The sequence below is a fragment of the Orycteropus afer genome, unplaced genomic scaffold (assembly GCF_000298275.1).
Source record: "Orycteropus afer afer isolate SDZICR_OR568_19922 unplaced genomic scaffold, OryAfe1.0 scaffold00054, whole genome shotgun sequence".
Classification (NCBI taxonomy): Eukaryota; Metazoa; Chordata; class Mammalia; order Tubulidentata; family Orycteropodidae; genus Orycteropus; species Orycteropus afer.
In genome coordinates, this window is record NW_006921641.1 from 12,094,926 (window position 1) to 12,116,333 (window position 21,408).

Here is a 21,408-nt window from a genome sequence, read left to right on the forward strand (position 1 = left end):
AGGCCTGACAGACCGCGAGGACCGGCGGAGGTGGGTGTGGGCCGGGCAAAGCCGCGGACTGGGGGGCGCCCAGTTGATGAGAGGGCGGGCAAGGCATGGAGTACATGGGGGTTCTCTGACTGCTGCGCGGCCGTGGGGAGCCGGGGCTACCTGCTGCCCACCCATGCGTTCTGGGCGGTTCTTGACCCCTCACAACTCCTGCTACCTCCAGAAGCCCCGCCTGGATGTCAAGCTGATGCCCCAGTGCCCCCCAGCGGACTCGATGGGGACCATGGCTTCGCTGATGCCCCTCTCCCCTTATCTAAGCCCCACGGTCCTCCTGCTGGTCAGTTGTGACCTGGGCTTTGTGCGGGCAGGTAAGTAAAGAGGGATGCCGGCGGTGGAGGTCAACCAGAGCTAGTCTGTGGGTGAAGGCCATATATTAACCTGTTAACACACTGGCACACACAGATCGGCCTCCCTCTCCTGTGAATGTGACAGTCACTCACCTCAGAGCCAACTCGGCCACTGTGTCCTGGGACGTCCCAGAAGGCAACATCGTCATTGGATACTCCATTTCCCAGCAAGTATGAATCACCCCTCTGCTCCTTCAACCTGTGTCCTTGGCTCTCTGAACATTTCTTCTGTTGCCCCCTAACACCACCCACCCATCCCCTGCCACTCCTCTCCTCACACACACAACTCCCCCCACCCCCACCCCCAGAGGTCAGGGAATCTGGGAATTGCTGTTTCCTAGCTCAAATTGCCATTTTCACCTTACTCCCTTGGAGTGCTTGGATGGTCAAGAGTCCTGGGTCAAGCCTTGCAGCCTGGGACTGAAGTAAGGCTGTTCTCATCTCCCATCATCTTCCGGCAGCGGCAGAATGGCCCAGGGCAACGTGTAATCCGGGAGGTGAACACCACCACTCGAGCCTGTGCCCTCTGGGGTCTGGCAGAAGACAGTGACTATACTGTGCAGGTCCGGAGCATTGGCCTTCGGGGAGAGAGCCCCCCAGGGCCCCGAGTGCACTTCCGAACTCTCAAGGGCTCTGATCGGCTACCCTCAAACAACTCAAGTCCGGGTAAGGGTCTGATCTAGTACCTAATCCCTAAAGTTTTGGATTCTCTGTTTTTTTTTTTTTTTACCTGGCCTTTGGCCCCTCTCATTTACTTGCCCAAGGCAAGCAACAGCCTAACTTAGATGAATAGAAGAATGATTTAATTCATTGTACTGCCAAGAAAGGAAGGAAAAGCAGGTGGGCAGGGGAACTGGGTATATACAGGCTGGTAATGAATCGTTTGGGGGAAGGGCTTTAAAGATTCCTTCTCCCCAACCTCAGATCACAATAGCTGTGGCCTGCATGAGTGAGTACCTGACCTGCAGCCCTCCTCTTTTCCAGTCTCTAAATGCCTGTCCACCAGGGGCTTCCTTCCAAAGGGGAGTTTCCCTACAACTTCAGAGGCAACCCTGTGATGGGTCTACTATGACTGTAATCCCCAGCATCTCCATCCTTAACTTTCTATATAAATATAGCTCTCTAGCAGTTCCCTAGTAACCCAGAGTCTGTCTTCTCCCTTCTTAGGTGATATCACAGTGGAGGGTCTGGACGGAGAGCGACCACTGCAGACGGGGGAAGTGGTCATCATTGTGGTAGTGTTACTTATGTGGGCTGGTGAGTAAATAGTAGATGGAGGACCAGGGATGAGAGAGTAGGGCTTGGTGAAAGTGGGAGGTGGCGAAGGTTGTCAGGAGAAAAGAGAGTTAAAGAAATGGAGTGGGGAGATGCTTTGTTGAGAGTGATGATGAGGGGAAGTTTGAAGAGAGGGAGAGGAGGCTGTTGGGAATACAGAGAGGAAGTGTGAGAGGGTGATGCTTGTACATGGGCACCAAGAATTCAAAGATTTTCTTCTCAGATTTTCTAGAAGCTGTGTGGGTATCTGCTGTGTGGATATCTCACAAGGCTGTGATCGGAGAGGTCAAAATCAAAGCTCCAATTTTGTATTGTTGCCATTTCAGCTGTAATTGGGCTATTCTGCCGTCAGTATGACATCATCAAGGACAACGACTCCAACAACAACCCAAAAGAGAAGGGGAAGGGGCCAGAACAGAGTCCTCAGGGAAGACCAGTGGGGACAAGACAGGTGATGTGGGGACCAGTAAAGGTGGGAAGGGTGGTTTTTGCCCCTGAGGAGCAGCCAGGGAAAGGGAGAAGGCCAAAGAGGGGTAGGAAAAGAGTAAGAATGAAAGGCCTGGGATGGAGGAGGCTGGAGAGAAGGGGTAGCACCTATTACCTTCCTAAAATTAAAGCCGTTTTATTTCACAGAAAAAGTCACCATCTATCAACACTATCGATGTATGATTGACAGAACCAGAACCAGAAGAGAGGTGCACTAACAACCTGGGGACGGGGATGGTGATGGGGGAGAGCCTAAGATGATGATCTGCCTCAAGACTGAAGGATCCCACACTCTCCCAGAGGATAATGACATTCCCACAATCTCAGGCCTAGTGCCCATTCTCTTTCCACTGTGAGCAGGGCCAGAAGGTAGGTTAGAGTCTGCACCCCTGGACTTGGAGAGTGGATATCAGATGGGATGTCTCCTCCTAGCCTCCAGTGCAGAGAAGAGTCACTCGTTAACCTTATCTCATTAGGTTCCAAATAGGGGCCCCATTTCACTTACATCAGGACTCTCAGCATCCCCAGCTGCCCCCACATTTGCCTTTGGGTCTCAGAGAGTGGTGTTTCTTAGGGCACTTTCCCTCCCCAAATAAATGAATTGTCTGGGCCTGGAGGCAAATGCTGCACTGCACTACTCCAATGTCTTCCACGGAGCCTCAGGTGCTCCCCCTCTAACCTGGCAGCCCCTCCAGCTGCTGGTGATCTCACACCTTGGACATTTTTCCAATAAAGGTTCTTGGACAAACTGGAGCTGGCTGTATGGTATACTGTATTGTACGCTGAAAACATTTTCCCACATTTTCTCTCTCCTGAACTATGCAAGGGCCTCTCATAACAACAGATTAATGGGAGCAGTCTCATTGTAAGGTGTTTGCTTCAATTCTCCAGCAAACAATTTAATTCTCCAGAATGGGGGTAGAGGGCCAGGAAGGAATGTAGAATACTAGAACCCTAGTTCCTTTTGCTTTGTTGCACGAGAAGGGGGAGGGGGATACGAGAAGGATATGAGTTCTTCCTGCACCTGTGAAAACTAATGTTACGTCCCGTGAGAGGACCAATAGCCTTTTGATCTTTACTAACCGTATTGGCAGCCCAACTCCTCACCATTTATTCTTCTATCTCCTCCATCAAACCTGGGCAGAAATGGACTGAGTAGTGTCTTGGGAACTAATGAAAGAGCAGCTGCACAAATGGCTCTTGGGGCCATGTGCTCCACTCTGGATCCCTGCCCCTATTCTTCTCTGCCTTTGTTTTCCCTTTTGTCTCTGTCTCTGTTCAGTTGGTCAAAATCATTAATAATAATTGTGAATGTAAATGAATTTATATTCAGGCTCTACCACTGTGTCCACAGGAGGATTCTGGAAATAAAACTGAGGGGTATGGACTCCTTTGTCAAAATAGTTATAATTTGGGCTCTACCCCTCTGGGGCCTACTTGTTTGCTGTGAAAATAGGGCTGTTCTCTACTCTCTCCTAATTTTCATGAGGGGTTGGTGGCAGTGAGAAAAATACCTGTTGACATTTGTAACCACTGTGGGGGAAAAGGTTTCAGAACCCAGAATCTGTCTGCACAGTTTTCACTATACTTTCTGGAGGTTAAGGGTCTGCCTGATTTGGGAACATTCCAGAGAAGGTTTTATGAAAATTCTCTTTTTCTGCCTCTGTCTCTCTGGTGTGTTACAAGAAATCAGATCAGTAATTCCAGAAGGGACCTTAGCTACACAGTCCTAAAATTATGAAGTCAGTATCTTTTCTACTTAGTCAAGCTCTAACCTCAGGTATCCCAAGCATTAACCTTAACCTGCCCTCCACCCTGAGCCATAAAGGTATTTTGATCCAAGAAGCATTGTTTAACGCTCTGTCTCCCAGTTTGGAAAGACACCTTACCTGCCCCTGGCCACTGGTTCCAAAACACTCATCTCACAGACTTTGATAACATCATAATTTCTTGGGATGGGAGTATCACAGGCTGTAGTAGCCTGACATGGAGATAGGGAGCTAGGCGTTGAGAAGGAATAGAAAGTGTTTAAATCCACCAGCTCTGGGGATTGAATCCCAGTTCAGTCCTTTCCTAGCTGTTAGCTTGGGAAAGTGACCCTTTAATCTTGAGTTTCCTGTTATGTAAAACGGGACTACTAATATTGTCCCCTTCAAAAGGTGGTTCTCAGATGAAATGAGGGGATGCATGTAAAACACTTTGCAAAGTACCTAGCAGACACATATCCAGTATTCATTGTTAGCGATCATTAGCCTTGTGATCCTGTGCAAGTCATATATCTATTTGGGTTCAATAACGACAATTTAAAAAGGCTATAATACCAATTGCCCTGCTTTCCTTTTGGGTTGTGAGGATCAAAAGAGAATGCACTCAGCCACACTCAGTGTCCATCAAAGAAAGGCAAAGACTACGATTACCTACGTAGGAGCCAGAGTAGCTGAAGGCTTGTGGGCGCGGCTTTGTCTTGGGTTGCAAACGGTGACCAGATTGGTCAAGGAGAGGGTTCATCACGCCCTCTCGAGGTCCCGCCCTAGACATCACTGCGCTTGCGCACGTTCTATTTGTTTCGTGATGAACCTGCGTGGTGACCTTGCGACGTGTTTTGTAGCCTGATCGTATGTGCGTCAGCAGCTGTCGCTGAAGCTGTGTGGCGAGTTGTCCAGGTAACCACGGGAGTTGTCGCGGTCTGGTGGCATCTGAGAGATAGGTGTTTGTTATGCAGTTGAAGCACCTGAGGACCCTGCTGAGCCCTCAGGTGAGGAATTGCGCCTCTCTTCCTTATGTCTCCCACTTTAAGAAAAGTGGGGAAAATGAAATTTAAGGATATTGAACTCCTAGTGTGTGTAGAAGACTGTAAAAGATATAGGGATGATTCGGACTCTGCTTCGTCGATACAGAGTGTTCAGTAGGTGAGAAAACAACTAATAACAACCTTAACTTTCATTACATTTCCTCCCGCATCCGTTATGTACGAGTCCCAGTGCTGGGGTTGTAAGGAATCCCAAATCACCGAAGCTTTTGTTACGTCCTTCAAAAGACTTATACTACAGGCGCACATGTAAACAACGAACATAAATCTGCACAGAATTAAACAAGCGTGATACACAGAAGTGCAAGCCCTATAGAGGGAGCGCACAAAATTGAACGTTAGTTTTGATGGGGAAGATTTCCTCATACTCAAAAGAGGCTGGGCACTAGCAGAGAAACCCTGAAACAGAGTGGGAAAAGCTTGGATTTTGGGTTTAGAAAACCAGAATTCAAGTCCCAGTTCCACCACCACTTTAAACAAATTACTTGATCTCTGACTTTAGCCCTTACTAGGTAATTTATCCATTCACCCAGCTTCTATATTTGGAAAATAGGAGTAATCATGATAACAATCTTAGGAGATTTGGAGGCAAATTAATTTAATATATACAGAAGAACTTTACAAACTAGAAAGCAGTGTGAAAATTGATAGACAAAGGGAAGGACATCCAGAATTGAATGGACAAAATCATGCACAGCTAATAAGGTTAAAATCTGCCATTACTGAATACTTATTATGTACCAGGACAGCATCAGTAAAAAAAAAAAAAAAAAGTTAGAATCACGGTCCATGGAGTTAGAAGCACATGGATATAAATCTTGATTTTGCTGTTTACAAACTGTGTGTGTAACTTTGGGCAAGTTACTTAATTTTTTTGTCTCAGTTTCTCCACATATAAAAAGGGGGTGATAATAACATGTATCTCAATTATAAAATTAAAGGAGATGATGCAAGTCAAGCACTTAGCAAAGTGCCTAATCTTTGGTAAGTACTTCTTAAAGGTTAGCCGTTATTGTTCTTTTCCTTCTCCTTTAATTGTCATGACAGTTCTGTGAGGTATATACTGTACAGAAAGGAGAATTAATTGATTATGGAAATGAGGAAGGCTTCACAGAAGATGTGGCATTTGGAGACTACAAAGAAATTAGAGCAAAAGAGATGTGTTCATTGCTTAATAAGCTTGAACCCTGAATCTGTAATTTAAAAATTCCTTTACCCTAATGGAACAATTGGAATTGAATCCTCCTTTACTCTTTCAAAATGAGATGATGTCATGATGCGGGAAGGCTGAATGCCCAAGATTGGGCAAAATGCTGAAGCAGAATGATCAGCAAAAGTTGTTAAGGCCTCAGCCCTTCTAATCTAATGCAATCAAGAATTGGAAAGTGATCATGGTGGTGGTGTGGCTACTTTCTGATTTTGATTTGAGGATTTTGATGAAAAAAAACCTTAGATTTCTGACTCTGGAAGTAGGTGGGTTAGGAATAAAGGGGAAAATAATAATATGTTAAGGCAGCGCTCTATAGCCCAAGTAGTTAATCACAAAATTGGAGCAAAAGGTTAAAGAAGAAAAATTGTCGAGGAGGGAAATCCTTAGTGGCAGAACCATGGAGGATGAGGGCTGGTGGTAGGAAGGATAGACATCATGTGAATAATTCACTGGGCTTCTGTGAAGTGAACAGTTTTAAAAAGTGGCATTGTTCATCCTAAGTGTCAAGTGATGATTTTATTCCAGAACTTTCACTGTCTCCCTCTTTCTTACCAGATAAGCCCAAACTCCTTAACCTGGCTTCAAAGACCCTTCCTGAGCTGGCCCCAGTCTGTTTTTCCTGTCTTACCTCCTCTATTCTGCTATTTATAAGGCAGTTTTTGGTAAACTAAATAACTGTTTCTTGAGCATGACTTGCCTTTGCTCATGCTCAGATAATTTCCCTACTCAACCACATCTATTCTTCCAAGCTTAATTTTGATAATATAAACACACAATTACCTCATACTTCTCCAAACTGTTATAGCATTTTGTATGTACCTTTTGTGGGACTTCTGTTTGCACCATCTTATTAGATCCTAAACTGTTTACAGGCAGGGACCATGTTTTGCTCTTTGTATCCCTCTCAGCCCCTGGCCAACTGCCTTTCTCGTTAACCTGCTCAAAATATAATAATTGAATGAATGGCTAAAAATCAAAACTTATCAGACTAATTGGATTTATTTCAGTAGTAGACCTAGGATATGAAGAAATAAGGATGCTATTGCAGAGATGACTTGGTACAATTGATTAAATACATTACCGTTTAGTGCGTTTGCATCATTGGTCTCTGGAAGCATATTGTTCTGTCAGTCCAGTGTCTGTCTAATGGCCTTGGAGACAAGGATGTGCTGCAGATACCTCTTTGTTTTATGAAAAAGACCATGACAGGGGAAAAAAAAAAAAATCACACCAGAAGTCATAGAACTAGGGAATGCTTCTGACAGTCTAGACTAGCACCTGTTTTTGTTTTTTTCCCTTTGCTTCAGCAGGATGGGGCTGCAAAGGTCACCTGCATGGCCTGGTCCCAGAACAATGCCAAATTTGCTGTCTGCACAGTGGACCGAGTGGTGTTGCTATATGATGAACATGGGGAGCGGAGAGATAAATTCTCCACCAAACCAGCTGACATGAAGGTGAATAGAGTATTGTGTTTACTTTAACCTATTAATGGGGCCTCACAAACCTGGAAAACTTCCTAACCCACTTCCTAGCCCTGCCCGTAGGATGTGGCCCACCCCTCCTTTTCTTAGGATACATCCCTCAAGACCATTGTAGTCACACATGCACCATTTCTTCTCCTTTCTCTTTCATGTACATTCATTACTTTTTTTTTTTTTTTTTTTAACTCTTAGTATGGCAGGAAGAGCTATATGGTGAAGGGCATGGCTTTTTCTCCTGATTCCACTAAAATTGCCATAGGACAGACTGACAACATCATCTATGTCTACAAGATTGGAGAAGATTGGTGAGGCTAGAGATTGGGAGATGGGGTGGCCCAGAAAAGATGGGAAGGCAGGAGAAATACCTCACTGGGGAGGGGGAATAGAGAAGATGAGAAGCTAAGTTTGGGCATAGAACACCAAGGCTTTCTGGAGTCTGCTGTTGTTGCTTCTCTGCTGTTGGCTGTCCCACATGTTCTGAGATTCCATCCCTGGAGGAATCAGTCTAAGTCAACAAGGAGGCCCTGTGAGATTCTGGGGACCCCAGAGTGGTATTGTGTCTTTATTGTTTTAGAGCTACTCAGATTCCCTCTTATGCATCTTACCAGGGTTCCTACAGAGTCGTAGGAAATATTAGTGGGCCAGTGAAGGTATCTTCTCTTTCTTCCCTTCCCCCAGCATCATAGTTAGCAATTTATGGAAGAGGTTTTTAACATGCTTTCTTCCCTTCTATTTGGCAGGGGTGACAAGAAGGTTATCTGCAACAAGTTCATTCAGACGGTAAAGATCAGATCAATCCCTGGGATATTAGGGTGAACAAACATGTGCCAATATACCCACTTACCCAAGAGTCAAACATGTGCGTCTGACTTTTCGTACAGCAAGGATAGTGCTGACTGGCTGCTGCCCCTCATCTGCTTTCCTCCTTAGAGCTCAGTTCTAGCCTCTCTTCTCTATAGGAGATTGGGGTGGTGGTGTGTGGTGGGGTGTTTCAGGGGGTTAGAAATATGCCACCCCACACAGACAGGGTTATCCTTTTTATTGCTTCTTCATACAGAGTGCTGTTACTTGCCTGCAGTGGCCAGCAGAGTACATCATTGTCTTTGGACTGGCTGAGGGAAAGGTAAAAAAGGGAAGGGAAACACAGGAGAGGTAATGGATAGGGAAATAGTTCTGGAAAGAAGAATATGGTTAATCTTTTCCTTTAAGGTCAAGTTATGTACTGGAGGAGAGTACATAGGGTTGTTTTTTTTTTTTTTTTTTTTTTTAGTTTTTGTATTTTTAATGATTGAAACAAAAAAAGATCTAAAACTGCAGCTTCTGGAAGAACCACTTGTTTTTGCCTGTCTTGTACCTCTCCTCAAATTTGACCTTGGCCTCCCAACGGGCCTTTCGTTTAAGAGCAGGGTCTCTGAAGACATCCTTGTTGACAACAGTTTTATCCAAGGGGATGTCCACAGAGTACCTTGTGAGCATAAGGTAATTATAGTTATAAACTTTCACAAAAGACTTGATCTTCGATCTCTTGGCAATTTTCTTCTTGCCCATGGCAGCTGTCACTTTACAGGGATAGCAGTCAATTCCAGCCACCAAAGCATGGCTGTAGGGGCGGTCTGAGGTGCCGTCATCAATGTTGTTTACGATGACGGCTTTACATCCAGAGTAGCGTCTGGCCAGGACCAGTACCACCTTCCCGGGTTTCATAAACTTGCCCATTTTGAAAGTAACCACCCAGGACGACACCAGAAAGCTACATAGGGTTGTTTTATTTTGCTTTTCTTTTTCTTTTCTCAGGTCCTAATGAAATTAAAAGTAGGCTAACTAGTCTTGTGTCCATTCTTTCATCTTTAGGTTCGTTTAGCAAATACTAAAACTAATAAATCATCTACCATTTATGGAACAGAGTCTTACGTGGTGTCACTGACAACAAAGTGAGTAAGGAAGAATGCTATCACGAGAGCTTGGAAACATAGAAAAAAGCTCTGGGAAGTATGGACTAGGAGATCATAGTGTAGAAGATTGGGGGGGGGGACTGGTAGCAGAAACCACAGTAGGATAGTGTTTGGCAGAGAAAGAGGATTTTCCTAGTGAGACAAAATTATCTCATATTTTTCTTCTTTCTTCCTTTTCCCCTCTTTCTCTTTTTAGTTGCTCTGGGAAAGGAATTCTCTCTGGTCATGCAGATGGTACCATTGTTAGGTACTTCTTTGATGATGAAGGCTCAGGAGAATCACAGGTATGAGTTAAGAATGCTCTGGGATAGGGGATAAGGAAATACTAAGAACCAACCTTGAGGAGGTGGGATATCTGAGGAATGTAGGTTATGGTGCCAGGAGAGAAAGCTAGAGGAGGGATATCTTAGGGAGAGGACAGTGGACTGGGGCTGATTGGATGTAGCCACAGAGAGGACTTGTGCCTAGGAAACCAGAGCTTAATATTTATGGAATGAGGTGACTCAAGTGGAAGAGATCTTGAGACAAAGGGAAATGAAGAGTCTAATGGGAATGAAAAGTGAAAATTATTCCCATTTATGTAAAAAAAATGTATTTATGTGTTTAAATTAATAGGAAAAAAGTTAACAGTTTACTCTTGGGAGTAAAGGGAAAGGATGGGGCATAAAAGGGAACTTTTGTGTTTCATTCTGTAATTATTCTTTGAATTATTTACATTGAAAATTACTTGTATGATAATTAGTTAAATTTAGCCCTCCTGAAAAAAGCTGTTTGCTCTCTGTCGGCCTCGACAGTATTAGTTGATGTGTAGGAAGCTCACCAGGTGTAGATTAAAGATCTCTCAACACATAAGTATTTTGAGGTTTCCTCTAGAGCACAAGGTCAGTAAATGTCAAATATATTAGGTATATATGACGTGTGAGTATGAGACAGACAGTTTGTGAAGCCTTCAGGAATTAGGATGTGCAGGGGTGGGAAAATGTTGAGCAGATGATTTCTGCAGGGTAGAATGGTCAGAGTGTGTGGGATGCAGGAAATGAGGAATTTCTGAAGAAGAATCTCAAAGTCAGAGTGATTAAAACCCTGTACTTCTGTCTTAGGGGAAGTTGGTTAACCACCCATGCCCACCCTACGCCTTGGCTTGGGCAACCAATAGCATTGTGGCTGCAGGCTGTGATCGGAGGATTGTGGCCTATGGAAAGGAAGGCCATGTGCTACAAACTTTTGATCATAGCCGTGACCCTCAAGAGCGGGAGTTCACCACAGCTGCAGCAAGTCCTGGGGGCCAATCCGTTGTGCTGGGAAGTTATGACAGGTAGGACAGCTCAACTTTCAGTTGCACCTTCTACCTACTTTTCCTGATAACACCCTATGCTTTAGCCCAGTGGTCCCCAACTAGCACAAATCAGAGTCGAGTATATGTTGAAAAAGATTCCCAGGAGATTCTCCTATTCCTACAGTCCATTGGCCCACTGGCAATTCCAAAGGCACTGTGCTCCTATTTTGTCTCTATGCCTTTCCCTTTGATTCCACAGTAGAATTCATCTCCACCTCCTTTGTGTTCGCATTGCCCTCCTTACCAAACTAGTGGCTTAGTGGTTATCGCATTATATTGTAGTTTCATGTTTATGTCTGTCTGGCTTGAGAAGAGGAATTATTCATTTTTTTATGTCCAGTGTTTAGATTAGCATCTAGTGTATATACTATATACTCAGATATTTGGTGAATGAATGAGTGAATGATGCGGCAGTAGATATATAGCCTATTTCTATGTCCCACCACTTCTCTGGAGTGCTTTTAACCCCAGCTTTGCTAGTCCTAGCTCTCTATCCATTTCAGTCTTCTGTTTCTTCATGTTCCTTTCTTTCTTCTCTGACTCCTGCCATCTTTCTTTTCTTCTTCCATAGTTCTCTTCTCCTAACAGTTCATTTTTCTCACCAGCCTTAATCTCCTTTTGTTTTCCCTGCTCCTATTACTCTTATTCCATTTTACTTTTGTTTTGGCTTTCCCAGCTACTTCCTTTGAGTCTCTTTATTCTCTCTCACTAGACTTCCTAGCTTAACTGTTCTGTTTCTTTTCTTTTCTAATATAGCAAGACTTACCACCTTCAGCTACCAATCCATTCCCATGTTTTTTCTCAGCCTCTATCTCTTCTAAAAGCCACTTACTTTATTTCAGACTTCGGGTGCTCAACTGGAGCCCTCGAAGGAGCATCTGGGAAGAGGCAAAGCCCAAGGAGATTGCCAACTTGTACACCATCACTGCCTTGGCCTGGAAGCGGGATGGTTCACGACTCTGTGCGGTGCGCTACTGTGAACCCCTTTCCAGATTGGTCCTTTTCTCTGAAATATGAAAAAAAGCCTGCCTTACCCAAAGCACTCCCTCCTAACATTAGATGTTCTTCAGGAAAGATAAATTCATGCTTTATTGGAGGCCACAGGGATGAAGACTAACACAGGCAGGGCTGCTTTTTCTCTTATATCTCATCAATGTATGATCCCCTTGAGTACTATGATTGCCAGCTGTTTTCTTCTGGTACTTCCAGAAACTACCAGCTTTTTTACTGCCAAATCTTTTTCAGAGTCTAGAGTCTAGATGTTGAGGGTGTCTCTAGATAATGCTCCTTATGCCAGTGTACTGTTCCTATTACCTTACATGCTATCACTTTTCCTTCTAGGGCACGCTCTGTGGTGGGGTAGAACAGTTTGACTGCTGCCTTCGAAGGAGTATTTACAAGAACAAGTTTGAGTTGACATATGTGGGACCTAGCCAGGTAAGCAGCTGATAGCCTACTCCACCTAGATTTTGTCATAGCTCACTCAGCCTTGTAATGCTTCTCTGCCTTCTAGACACAGCCAGTGTGAAATTTAACCTTCATCTTCTGGCAGAAGTATTCTGAAAAACTTCTGGAAGCTATCCTACTGTAATTCTTCCATATTGTTGTAAGAAAAGATTTAAGCACAGGCTTAAGGAGTACAGAGATTGCCACTAATTCTTGGTTAAAAATTTACTGCCTAATACCTGGCAAATGGGAAAACTGATTAATATGATTACAGAAGTGACCTCTGTTGTGTTAGGGCCTCTGAACTTATTCTGTATAATGTTTCAAGGTAATTTCTTAATATCCCAACCCGCATTTCTCTTTCCTCTATATGCATCCTTCTTTTCTTCCATATATTATTCATTGGCTCTTTCCATCTTTTATTCTTTTCACAAACATTTATTCATTCTTTACTATAGTGTTAGGCATTGAGAATATAAAGATAATCAGCTGTAAGGCACCATCCCTTAAAGGAGACATCCACAACAAATAATAATATAGTACACTGTGGTAAAGGTTTTCATAAAAGTTTGTACAAAGAGCTACGGAAATAGAGAGAGAGTGATTGGTTTTACCCTGTGGAACTTTTAAAACCACTTGGATTATGAGCATAAAGAGATAATGTATGAAAGCATTTCATAAACAGTAAAAAAAAAAAAAAAAACCTCACTGCCATTGAGTCGATTCCTACTCATAATGACCCCTCCTTAGGTTTCCGAGGCAGTATCTCTATGGAAGTAGATTGCCCAGTCTTCCTTCTGAGGAGTGGCTGGTTGGTTCGAACCGCCAGCCTTCTGGTTAGCAGTCAAATGCCTTAGGCACTATGCCACCAGAGCTCCCTTATAAATAGTAAAGCCCATACCATTTGACCCAGCCATTCCATTATCAGGTAAATATCCTAAAGAAGTAAGAACCATGACAAGAACAGACATATGCACACCCATGTTCATCCCAGCACTATTTACAATAGCAAAAAAAGTGGAAACAACCTAGGTGTCCATCAACTGAGGAATGGATAACCAAACTATGGTATATACACACAATGGAATACTATGCAACCCTAAAGAATAACCTAGAATCTGCAAAACACCGCATAACATGGATGAACTTGGAAGACATTATGCTGAGTGAAATAAGTCAATCACAGAAGGACAAATATTGTATTAGTCCATTATTGTAAAAGTCAAGGAAAGGTTTATCTATGGAAGGAAATTTTCTTTGTTGGTTACCAGGGGTGGGAGGGAGGGGAAGGAACACAGTTAGATAGGTAGAGATAAGTATTGATTTGGGTGAAGATAAGGGCAAATGTGAGTGATCAACATGGTGGCACTGAGGAAGAGGAAGACATAGAGAGGTACATGGAAGGTATGGACAACAAAGATGAACCCTTTTGCACATACAGTACTCCGTTGTCAGTGAAGGCAAACATGGGTCTACGGGTAGATAGATGGGTGGACAGGCTGAACTGTTAGGTATGTCTATGAAGTGGGGAGTGTACCCAAGACCATGTATAGGGTTGGCAGACAATGGTCCTGTAATTGTATTTGTATGATCTGTAAGAATTCCTAGGTGTATAGTAGAGCTGACAAGGGATAAGGTTGTAGTCACTTCTTGGTCACAGCCAACTACCCAGAGTGACCGAGTAGTTGAACCTGTGGGCTTGGAACCATAGTTGCAGGGGACATCAAGCTCAATTGGCATAACATACATACATTGTTCATTCTCCTACTTTGGCAAGTAGCGACTGGGATCTTAAAAGCTTGCAAGCTGCCATCTAGATGCAACGATGGGTTTCTCCTCATCCAGAGCAAGGAATAATGAAGAAAACCAAAGATTCATGGGAAGAATTAGTCCTCGCAACTGGTACACCATGTGATCTGCAACCAATACGACTATGAGACCAGAAGAACTAGATGGTGTGCCCGGGTACCACTGTCAACCACTCAGAGGGGGATCTGTGTAGGAGATCCTGGATAGAAAGGGATAACAATGTGGAACAAAACTCAAAATCATTTGTGGGGCGGTGGGGGAAGAGGGGAACCAGGTTTACTGGTCTGATAGAACCTGGTGGAACCCCCAAGACTATGGCCTCTAGCTGCCCTTCAGGTCTGGAATTGAACCCACACCTGTGGCTTCCAGCCAAACAAAAGACAGGCATATGAGTTGAACATTTACCTGAGGTAGATACACTCCTTGGAGAGAACAATCATGGGAGAAAGAAGGGCTGTTTATGCACAGGGAGACAGTTCAGGGGGCAGGAATGCATGGAGGGATGGACACAGGGAAGAGGTAACTATCAAGGGAGGAAGTGGGAGGGGAGCTGTTGCATTGGGGTAAGTTGTAGTCAATGTCATGAGACAAAGTGTGTGTGAACTGTTGTAGGGAAAGTGAATTTGCTCTGTAAATTTTCACCCAAATCACAATTAAAAAAAAAAAAAAAACAGTAAAGTCTCATATATATAAATGTAAGGTGTCATTATAGTTACTAGTATCTTAGACCAGATTAGAAACAAAGGTAATTAGCTTTGTTTAGCACTGTGGAGGTGGGCAAAGCACAACATACCTGTCCCTCTTTCGGGATGGGGGAATCTTAAGGGACTCAGATGTGTCCCTTTCCAAGGTGATTGTGAAGAACTTATCATCGGGGACTCGAGTGGTGCTCAAGTCACACTATGGCTATGAGGTAGAAGAGGTGAAAATCTTGGGAAAGGAACGTTACTTGGTGGCCCATACTTCAGACACGCTGCTGCTGGGGGACCTGAATACTAATCGACTTAGTGAGGTAGGAACCAAAAATGGAGGGGCAGAGGAATGGGCCATATTTGGGGTTGCTACTTCTGGGAAGCCAGAGTCCCTAGGGGAAAGATCTTCACGGGAAGTTGGAATGTTCAGGTGCTGGGGACTTGCTTTCCGGAAAGGGACCCAGAAGTTTAGAACTTTGAGGTAGGATTCACCCTAGTTGGACTGTTTCACTGTAGAGACTAGAGCAAAATTTGGCGTAACATCTCTGTTGTGTAATGCCAAAGCCTCCTTCAAATTCTAATTCTGCCTCCCATCTGTCATTCTTTTAGCATCATGTTGGATAAACATCTACTTTGTTCCTTATATCTTCTTCCCCCTTTACAGGTAGCCTGGCAGGGATCTGGTGGCAATGAGAAGTATTTCTTTGAAAATGAGAATGTGAGTAGAACTTGATTTGCCTTCACCACCTTGACAAGCTTCCAACTAGTTCCTGTATCAGGAATGGCAAATGACAAGGGACTGGGGAGACAGTAGATAAAGAAAGGGGAAGGATGAAATAGGCAGGGGAACAGAACCAAGAGAAAAATGAGTCACCTTCAGCTAACAGGATACTCTCCTCTACTGTTTGTTGTTTCTTCATGCAATCTTTCTACATTGAATAATTCTGTTCTTCCCCAGGTATGCATGATCTTCAATGCTGGTGAGCTAACCTTGGTGGAGTATGGGAGTAATGACACCCTGGGTTCTGTACGCACGGAATTCATGAACCCCCACCTCATCAGGTAACCCTGCAAGATTCTCTAGATCCTTGAAACACAAATGAATCCCTTTTTGACATCTAACTCCTGTGTCCTCGGGTTAATCTAAAAACTTCATCTCATATACTGCTTCAGAGCCCCTAAGAAACATTCCAACTACCTAAAGCCATTTTAAGGTACCCTGGTGACACAGTGGTTAATGCATTTCACTGCTAACCGAAAGGTCTGTGGTTCAAATCCACCGTCTTTCTCCACAGGACAAAGATGTGGAAGTCTGCACCTGTAAAGATGTCAGCCTTGGAAACCTTAAGGGGAAGTTCTCCTGTGTCCTATAGGGTCACTATGAGTTAGAATTAACTCAACGGTAGCGGGCTTTCAAGCCATTTTGCCTTACTTTACCCTTCTTGTTTCAGTGTTCGTATTAATGAGAGGCGTCAGCGAGGAATGGAAGATAGTAAGAAATTGGCTTATCTTGTTGATATTAAGACTATTGCTATAGGTAAGACTCATGATTTTTATAAAATAAATGTTCATTCATATTGCACTTCCACATAATAATATTGTGTTCGTGGAGAACCCAGCAATCTGAGAGGCCCCAGGTAAATATATATCCTCACATTTATAGTGGCTGTATGAAGAGTGTGTGTCTATATCTAAGTGTTTATATATCGATACAATGATACATATATATACATGTTCATTTAATTCTTCATGTTCTCTAAGCAAGTATCTTAGAGCTGGCAAATACAGTGGAGAAGAACCATTAGCAAATTCATAAAATTTCTTGTTTAGATTTATTGGATTCATAGACTCTTAGAATTAGAATGAGCCTTATTTTTTGTATAGTTTGTCAGCAATAATTGCTGTTATTAGATATTGTCAAGTCAGCTTCGACTCACAGCAACCTTATGTACAACAGAGTAAAACACTGCCCGGTCCTGTGCCAGTGTCAAAATCCTTGCTATACCTGAGCAAGGATTGTTGTAGCCACTAGCCACTGCTGCAGCAGTAACTAATAATGACAAAAATTTCATTTGTATTTTGCAAATATTTATATCTATAAATTTATTTTATATATTAATATTGAATGTTTTATCATGAAATGTTTTAAACAAACACAGAAAAAATTATAGAGGATAACTTAGCAAACTCCTAAATAGTATAGTTATTAAGATTGGGGTTCGAGTCACACTACCCCTCTCCTCTACTTGCTATCTGTGTAACCTTTCTGTATTTCAATTTCCTTATCCACAAAATAGGGATTAAAAGAAAAGTACCTAACTCATATAAAAGGCAGTTAGACTAGTGCCTAATAAATAATAAGTGCTTGATAAATATTAGCTATTGATAATAACCACCACTAATCTGGCAGTTTATCATATTGTGGTGGCTTGCATGTAGCTGTGAGGCTGGAGGCTATGCCACTGGTATTTCAAATACCAGCAGGGTCACCCATGGTGGACAGGTTTCAGTGGAACTTCCAAAGTAAGACAGACTGGGAGGAAGGAAGGAGCCTCAACTTCTCAAAGAATTGGCCAGTGAAAACCTTATGAATAGCAGTGAAACACTATCTGATACATTACTGGAAAACTTTATGAATAATCCTGAAACATTGTCTGATACAGTGCTGGAAGATGAGCCCCTCAGGTCAAAAGTTACTCAAAATACTACTGAGAAGAGCTGCCTCCTCAAAGAAAAGTCAACCTTAATGATGTGGATAGAGTAAAGCTTTCAGAACCTCCATTTGCTGATGCGGCACAACTCAAAATGGGAAGAAACAGCTGGAAACATCCATTAATAATCTGAATGTGAAATGTATGAAGTATGAATGTAGGAAAATTGGAAGTTATCAAAAAATGAACTGGAATGCATGAAGATTGATATCCTAGGCATTAGTGAGCTGAAATGGACTGGTTTGGGCCATTTTGAATCAGTCAGTCATATAATCTACTATGCTGGAAATGACAAATTGAAGAGAAATGCTGTCACATTCATCTTTACAAAGAATGTTTCAAGATCTATCCTGAAGTACAGTACTGTCAGTGAAAGGATAATATCCATATGCCTACCAGGAAGATCAGTCAATACATTGTTACTCAAATTTACATACCAACCACTAAAGCCAAAGACGAGGAAATTGAAGATTTTTACCAACTTCTGCAGTCTGGAATTGAACAAGATGCATTGATGAATTACTGGTGATTGGAATGTGATAGTTGGAAACAAAGAGGAATCAACAGTAGTTGGAAAATATGGCATGGTGATAGAAATGATGGCAGAGATCGCATGATAGAATTTTGCAAGACCAATGACTTATTCATTGCAAATACCTTTCTTAACAACATAAATGGTGGCTATACACATGGACCTCACCATAACAAATTGTAGATAAGATTGCAAAGAATAGGAATTCCAGAGTACTTAATTGTGCTCCTGGGGAACCTGTACATAGCCCAGGAGGCTATCATTCAAACAGAACAAGGGGATACATCATGATGTAAAATCAGGAAGGGTGTGCATCAGGGTTATATCCTTTCACCATAGTTAGTCAAATCTGTATGCTGAACAAATAATCCAAGAAGCTGGACTATATGAAAAAGAGTGCAGCATCAGGATTGGAAGAAGACTCATCAACAACATGCAGTACACAGATGATACAACCTTGCTTGCGTAAAATGAAAAGGACTTGAATCACTTACTGATGAAGATTTAACCCCACAGTCTGCAGTATGGATTACACCTCTACATAAAGAAAATGAAAATCCTCACAACTGGACCAATAAGCAGCATCATGATAAATGGAGAAAAGATTGAAGTTGTCAAAGATTTCATTTTACTTGGTTCCACAGTCAACACCATGGAGGCAGCGGTCAAGAAATCATACATCATACTGCATTGGGCAAATCTGCTGCAAAAGACCTTTTTAAAGTTGAAGAGCAAAGATGTGATTTTTGAAAACTGTTGTTGTTGTTATGTGCTGTCGAGTCAAACCTGACTCATAACGACTCCTCCTTGGGTTTCCAAGGCGATATCACTACGGAAGTAGATTGCCCAACCTTCCTTCCGAGGAGTGGCTGGTGGGTTTGAACCGCCAGCTTTCTGGCTAGCAGTCAAGTTGTATACAATCAAAAAAAAAAAACTTCATTCAGAAAAAAGAGGGGAAAGTGGTAGTCATGCAATTTTGTTTTACTTTCTCTATAGACTGGGGTGGGACAGTGTTACCAGTTACTCATTAAAATGAAAAATGTTTCAAGGAAGAAAGGTAGCTAGAATCAAATACACTATGTATACCACATGGCTATATACATAACTCTATAATTTCATATTCACAGTGGAATCAAGCAGCTTCCATTTACAAGGTAGATATCAATTTACGCATCTCATACCATTAGCATTTACCGTGGCATGGAAACACAAAACTTGTCATCAACCAGATCAGGGTTTAAGTCTCAACTCTCACTTTAAGTTATTTTAAATTCTTACTTTGAAGAGTAATTGTTTAAAGTAATGAAATACTACCAGATGCTTTTCTCAAAAGTGTTCTTTTTTTGATTGCTTTTCTGAGAGAAAAAAAAAAAAAACTTCAATAAGCAATATTAGTTCTTTTCTAGCATTATTAAATATACTATGTATAATGTTGCTTAACTTTTCATTTATTTAGCAAATCCTTTTTTGCAAAGCTTACAGAACATTTGGTCTAGGACAGTTTGGGTCAAATCATCATAAAGCTCCAATCATTAAAGACCATATGATGAGGCCTTAATGCATTACTGTTTTAAGCAGAGAAGAAGACAACCTTGAGTTACCAGTCAGTCTTGGACCTCCTTCATATCTGCTGTAGAAAATGTCAACTGCATATTCAGATACTCTCTTCATGATTGATATTTTATCTGGGTGAAGCTTGTCATGGGAACCCAGGCAAGCATGATTATCGAAAGGCTTGGTAGGTGTCGATTCATCCAACCACTTCTCAAGAGAAACAAACTCATAGGGATCTGAAGAAGAAAGCAATGGAAAAAGCCTATATATTTTCACAGCTTTTTGACTAAGTGATATGCTTATTTTCCTCAAAAGATCATGCAAACTCTGAGCAAAGTTAGCAGAATCAGAAGAATCATTGTGCTGGGAAAATGTGTGATGACAACACAAAACTCCGCTTAACAACCACTCTTCTGAGTTCAAGGAGCTGTACATGATAAAGACAGTCTTGCACAGTGCCCTATGAGATTGGCTGGTATTAACCACATTCTACAAAGGAGGCATTCACAGAGAGAAGTGTCTTGCTTGATAGCCCAGCAGAGTTTGATCAGGACACTCATGTTTGCTAACGTAAGTCATGTTCCACACTGGCTCACAAATCATACCACCTCACCACTACTGTATTTATTTCACAAAATTTCATAATACTATTTTCTTAAGTATGTGACATACATCTGAAAATGAGAACTCAGTCTGGCTTCTCATTTTAAGCTATAAAGTAACCTCATCAGCTATAACCACACTTCATAAGCCCATTTCAACCACTAAAACTTTTCTTCATTCAAGATGATACTGATGTTGACTAAGAAAAGGTATTTAATTCCCTCACCCAAATCCATATCATGATCTACTCATTCTAGTATTATTTATTTCAAGAAAGTAAACTATTTAAACAAGTTCTAGTATAGAGCACACTAGAACTGAATTATTACCAATTTTGAAGACTAAGGTCTTCCTAATCCAAGCCATGGTTTTTTCAGTAGCCTCATATGCATGTGAAAGCTGGACAGTGAATAAGGAAGACTAAAGAAGAGTTGATGCTTTTGAGTTGTGGTGTTGGTGAAGAATACTGAAAGTACCATCGACTGCCAGAAAAATGAACAGATCTGTCCTGGACAAAGTGCAGGTGGAATGCTCCTTGGAAGTGAAAATGGCCAGACTTCGTCTCACCTACTTTGGTCATTGTTGTCAGAAGGGACCATTCCTTGGAGAAGGATATTATGCTTGGTAGAGTAGAGGGTCAGCAAAAGAGGGGAAGGGCACCCTCAATGAGATGAATTGATTCAGTGGCTGCAGTGACGGGCTCAAGTATGGCAAGGAGTGTGAGGATGGCACATAAACCAGCAGTGTTTCGTTCTGTTGCACATAAAGTCACTATGAGTCAGAGCTGACTCAATGGCACTGTGATGGTTAAGTTTGTGTGTCAACTTGGCTGGGCCTGGTTGAGTGGCTGGGCAGCTGGATGTAGTATTCCCCGTGATGAGACTGGTAACCAACTCCATGGTGGAATCTACTGTGAGCAGCTGAGTAGCCGCCTTTGGATATGTGGTCTGCTTCTCATATATAAGAAACAGCATTGGACTACTGAAGAAGAAAAACAAAGTAGGAGGTCTCACATTGCCGGCTCTCAAAACCTACTATACAGCCACAGTAGTCAAAACTGCCTGGTATTGGTTCAATGACAGATACATAGACCAATGGAATAGAATTGAGAACCCAG

The 21,408-nt window shown here is 42.4% G+C and overlaps 3 protein-coding genes across 3 annotated transcripts in view; 2 read left to right on the top strand and 1 right to left on the bottom strand.

Moving 5' to 3' along the window:
- Positions 1 to 235: 235 nt before the first annotated feature.
- FNDC4 (fibronectin type III domain containing 4) lies at positions 236 to 2,339 on the top strand. The gene is made up of 6 exons (XM_007938834.2): positions 236 to 356; positions 451 to 566; positions 857 to 1,061; positions 1,563 to 1,652; positions 1,997 to 2,121; positions 2,304 to 2,339. The coding sequence occupies exons 1-6, from the start codon at positions 236 to 238 to the stop codon at positions 2,337 to 2,339; spliced, it is 693 nt and encodes a 230-aa protein (XP_007937025.1).
- Positions 2,340 to 4,743: 2,404 nt separating this feature from the next.
- The window catches only part of IFT172 (intraflagellar transport 172), a 52,745-nt gene continuing 36,080 nt past the window's right edge, over positions 4,744 to 21,408 (top strand). Inside the window, exons 1-14 of the mRNA XM_007938835.2 lie at positions 4,744 to 4,911; positions 7,486 to 7,629; positions 7,849 to 7,961; positions 8,397 to 8,436; positions 8,714 to 8,779; positions 9,508 to 9,587; positions 9,805 to 9,892; positions 10,709 to 10,923; positions 11,787 to 11,910; positions 12,286 to 12,381; positions 15,050 to 15,211; positions 15,556 to 15,609; positions 15,850 to 15,953; positions 16,343 to 16,428. Coding sequence (XP_007937026.1) covers positions 4,873 to 4,911; positions 7,486 to 7,629; positions 7,849 to 7,961; positions 8,397 to 8,436; positions 8,714 to 8,779; positions 9,508 to 9,587; positions 9,805 to 9,892; positions 10,709 to 10,923; positions 11,787 to 11,910; positions 12,286 to 12,381; positions 15,050 to 15,211; positions 15,556 to 15,609; positions 15,850 to 15,953; positions 16,343 to 16,428 — 1,411 coding nt within the window. The 5' untranslated portion in view covers positions 4,744 to 4,872. The remainder of the gene's footprint in view (positions 4,912 to 7,485; positions 7,630 to 7,848; positions 7,962 to 8,396; positions 8,437 to 8,713; positions 8,780 to 9,507; positions 9,588 to 9,804; positions 9,893 to 10,708; positions 10,924 to 11,786; positions 11,911 to 12,285; positions 12,382 to 15,049; positions 15,212 to 15,555; positions 15,610 to 15,849; positions 15,954 to 16,342; positions 16,429 to 21,408) is intronic.
- Positions 8,962 to 9,372, bottom strand: LOC103195298 (60S ribosomal protein L27-like). Its single transcript, XM_042780689.1, has one exon. It carries the CDS (start codon positions 9,370 to 9,372, stop codon positions 8,962 to 8,964), a length of 411 nt encoding a protein of 136 aa, XP_042636623.1.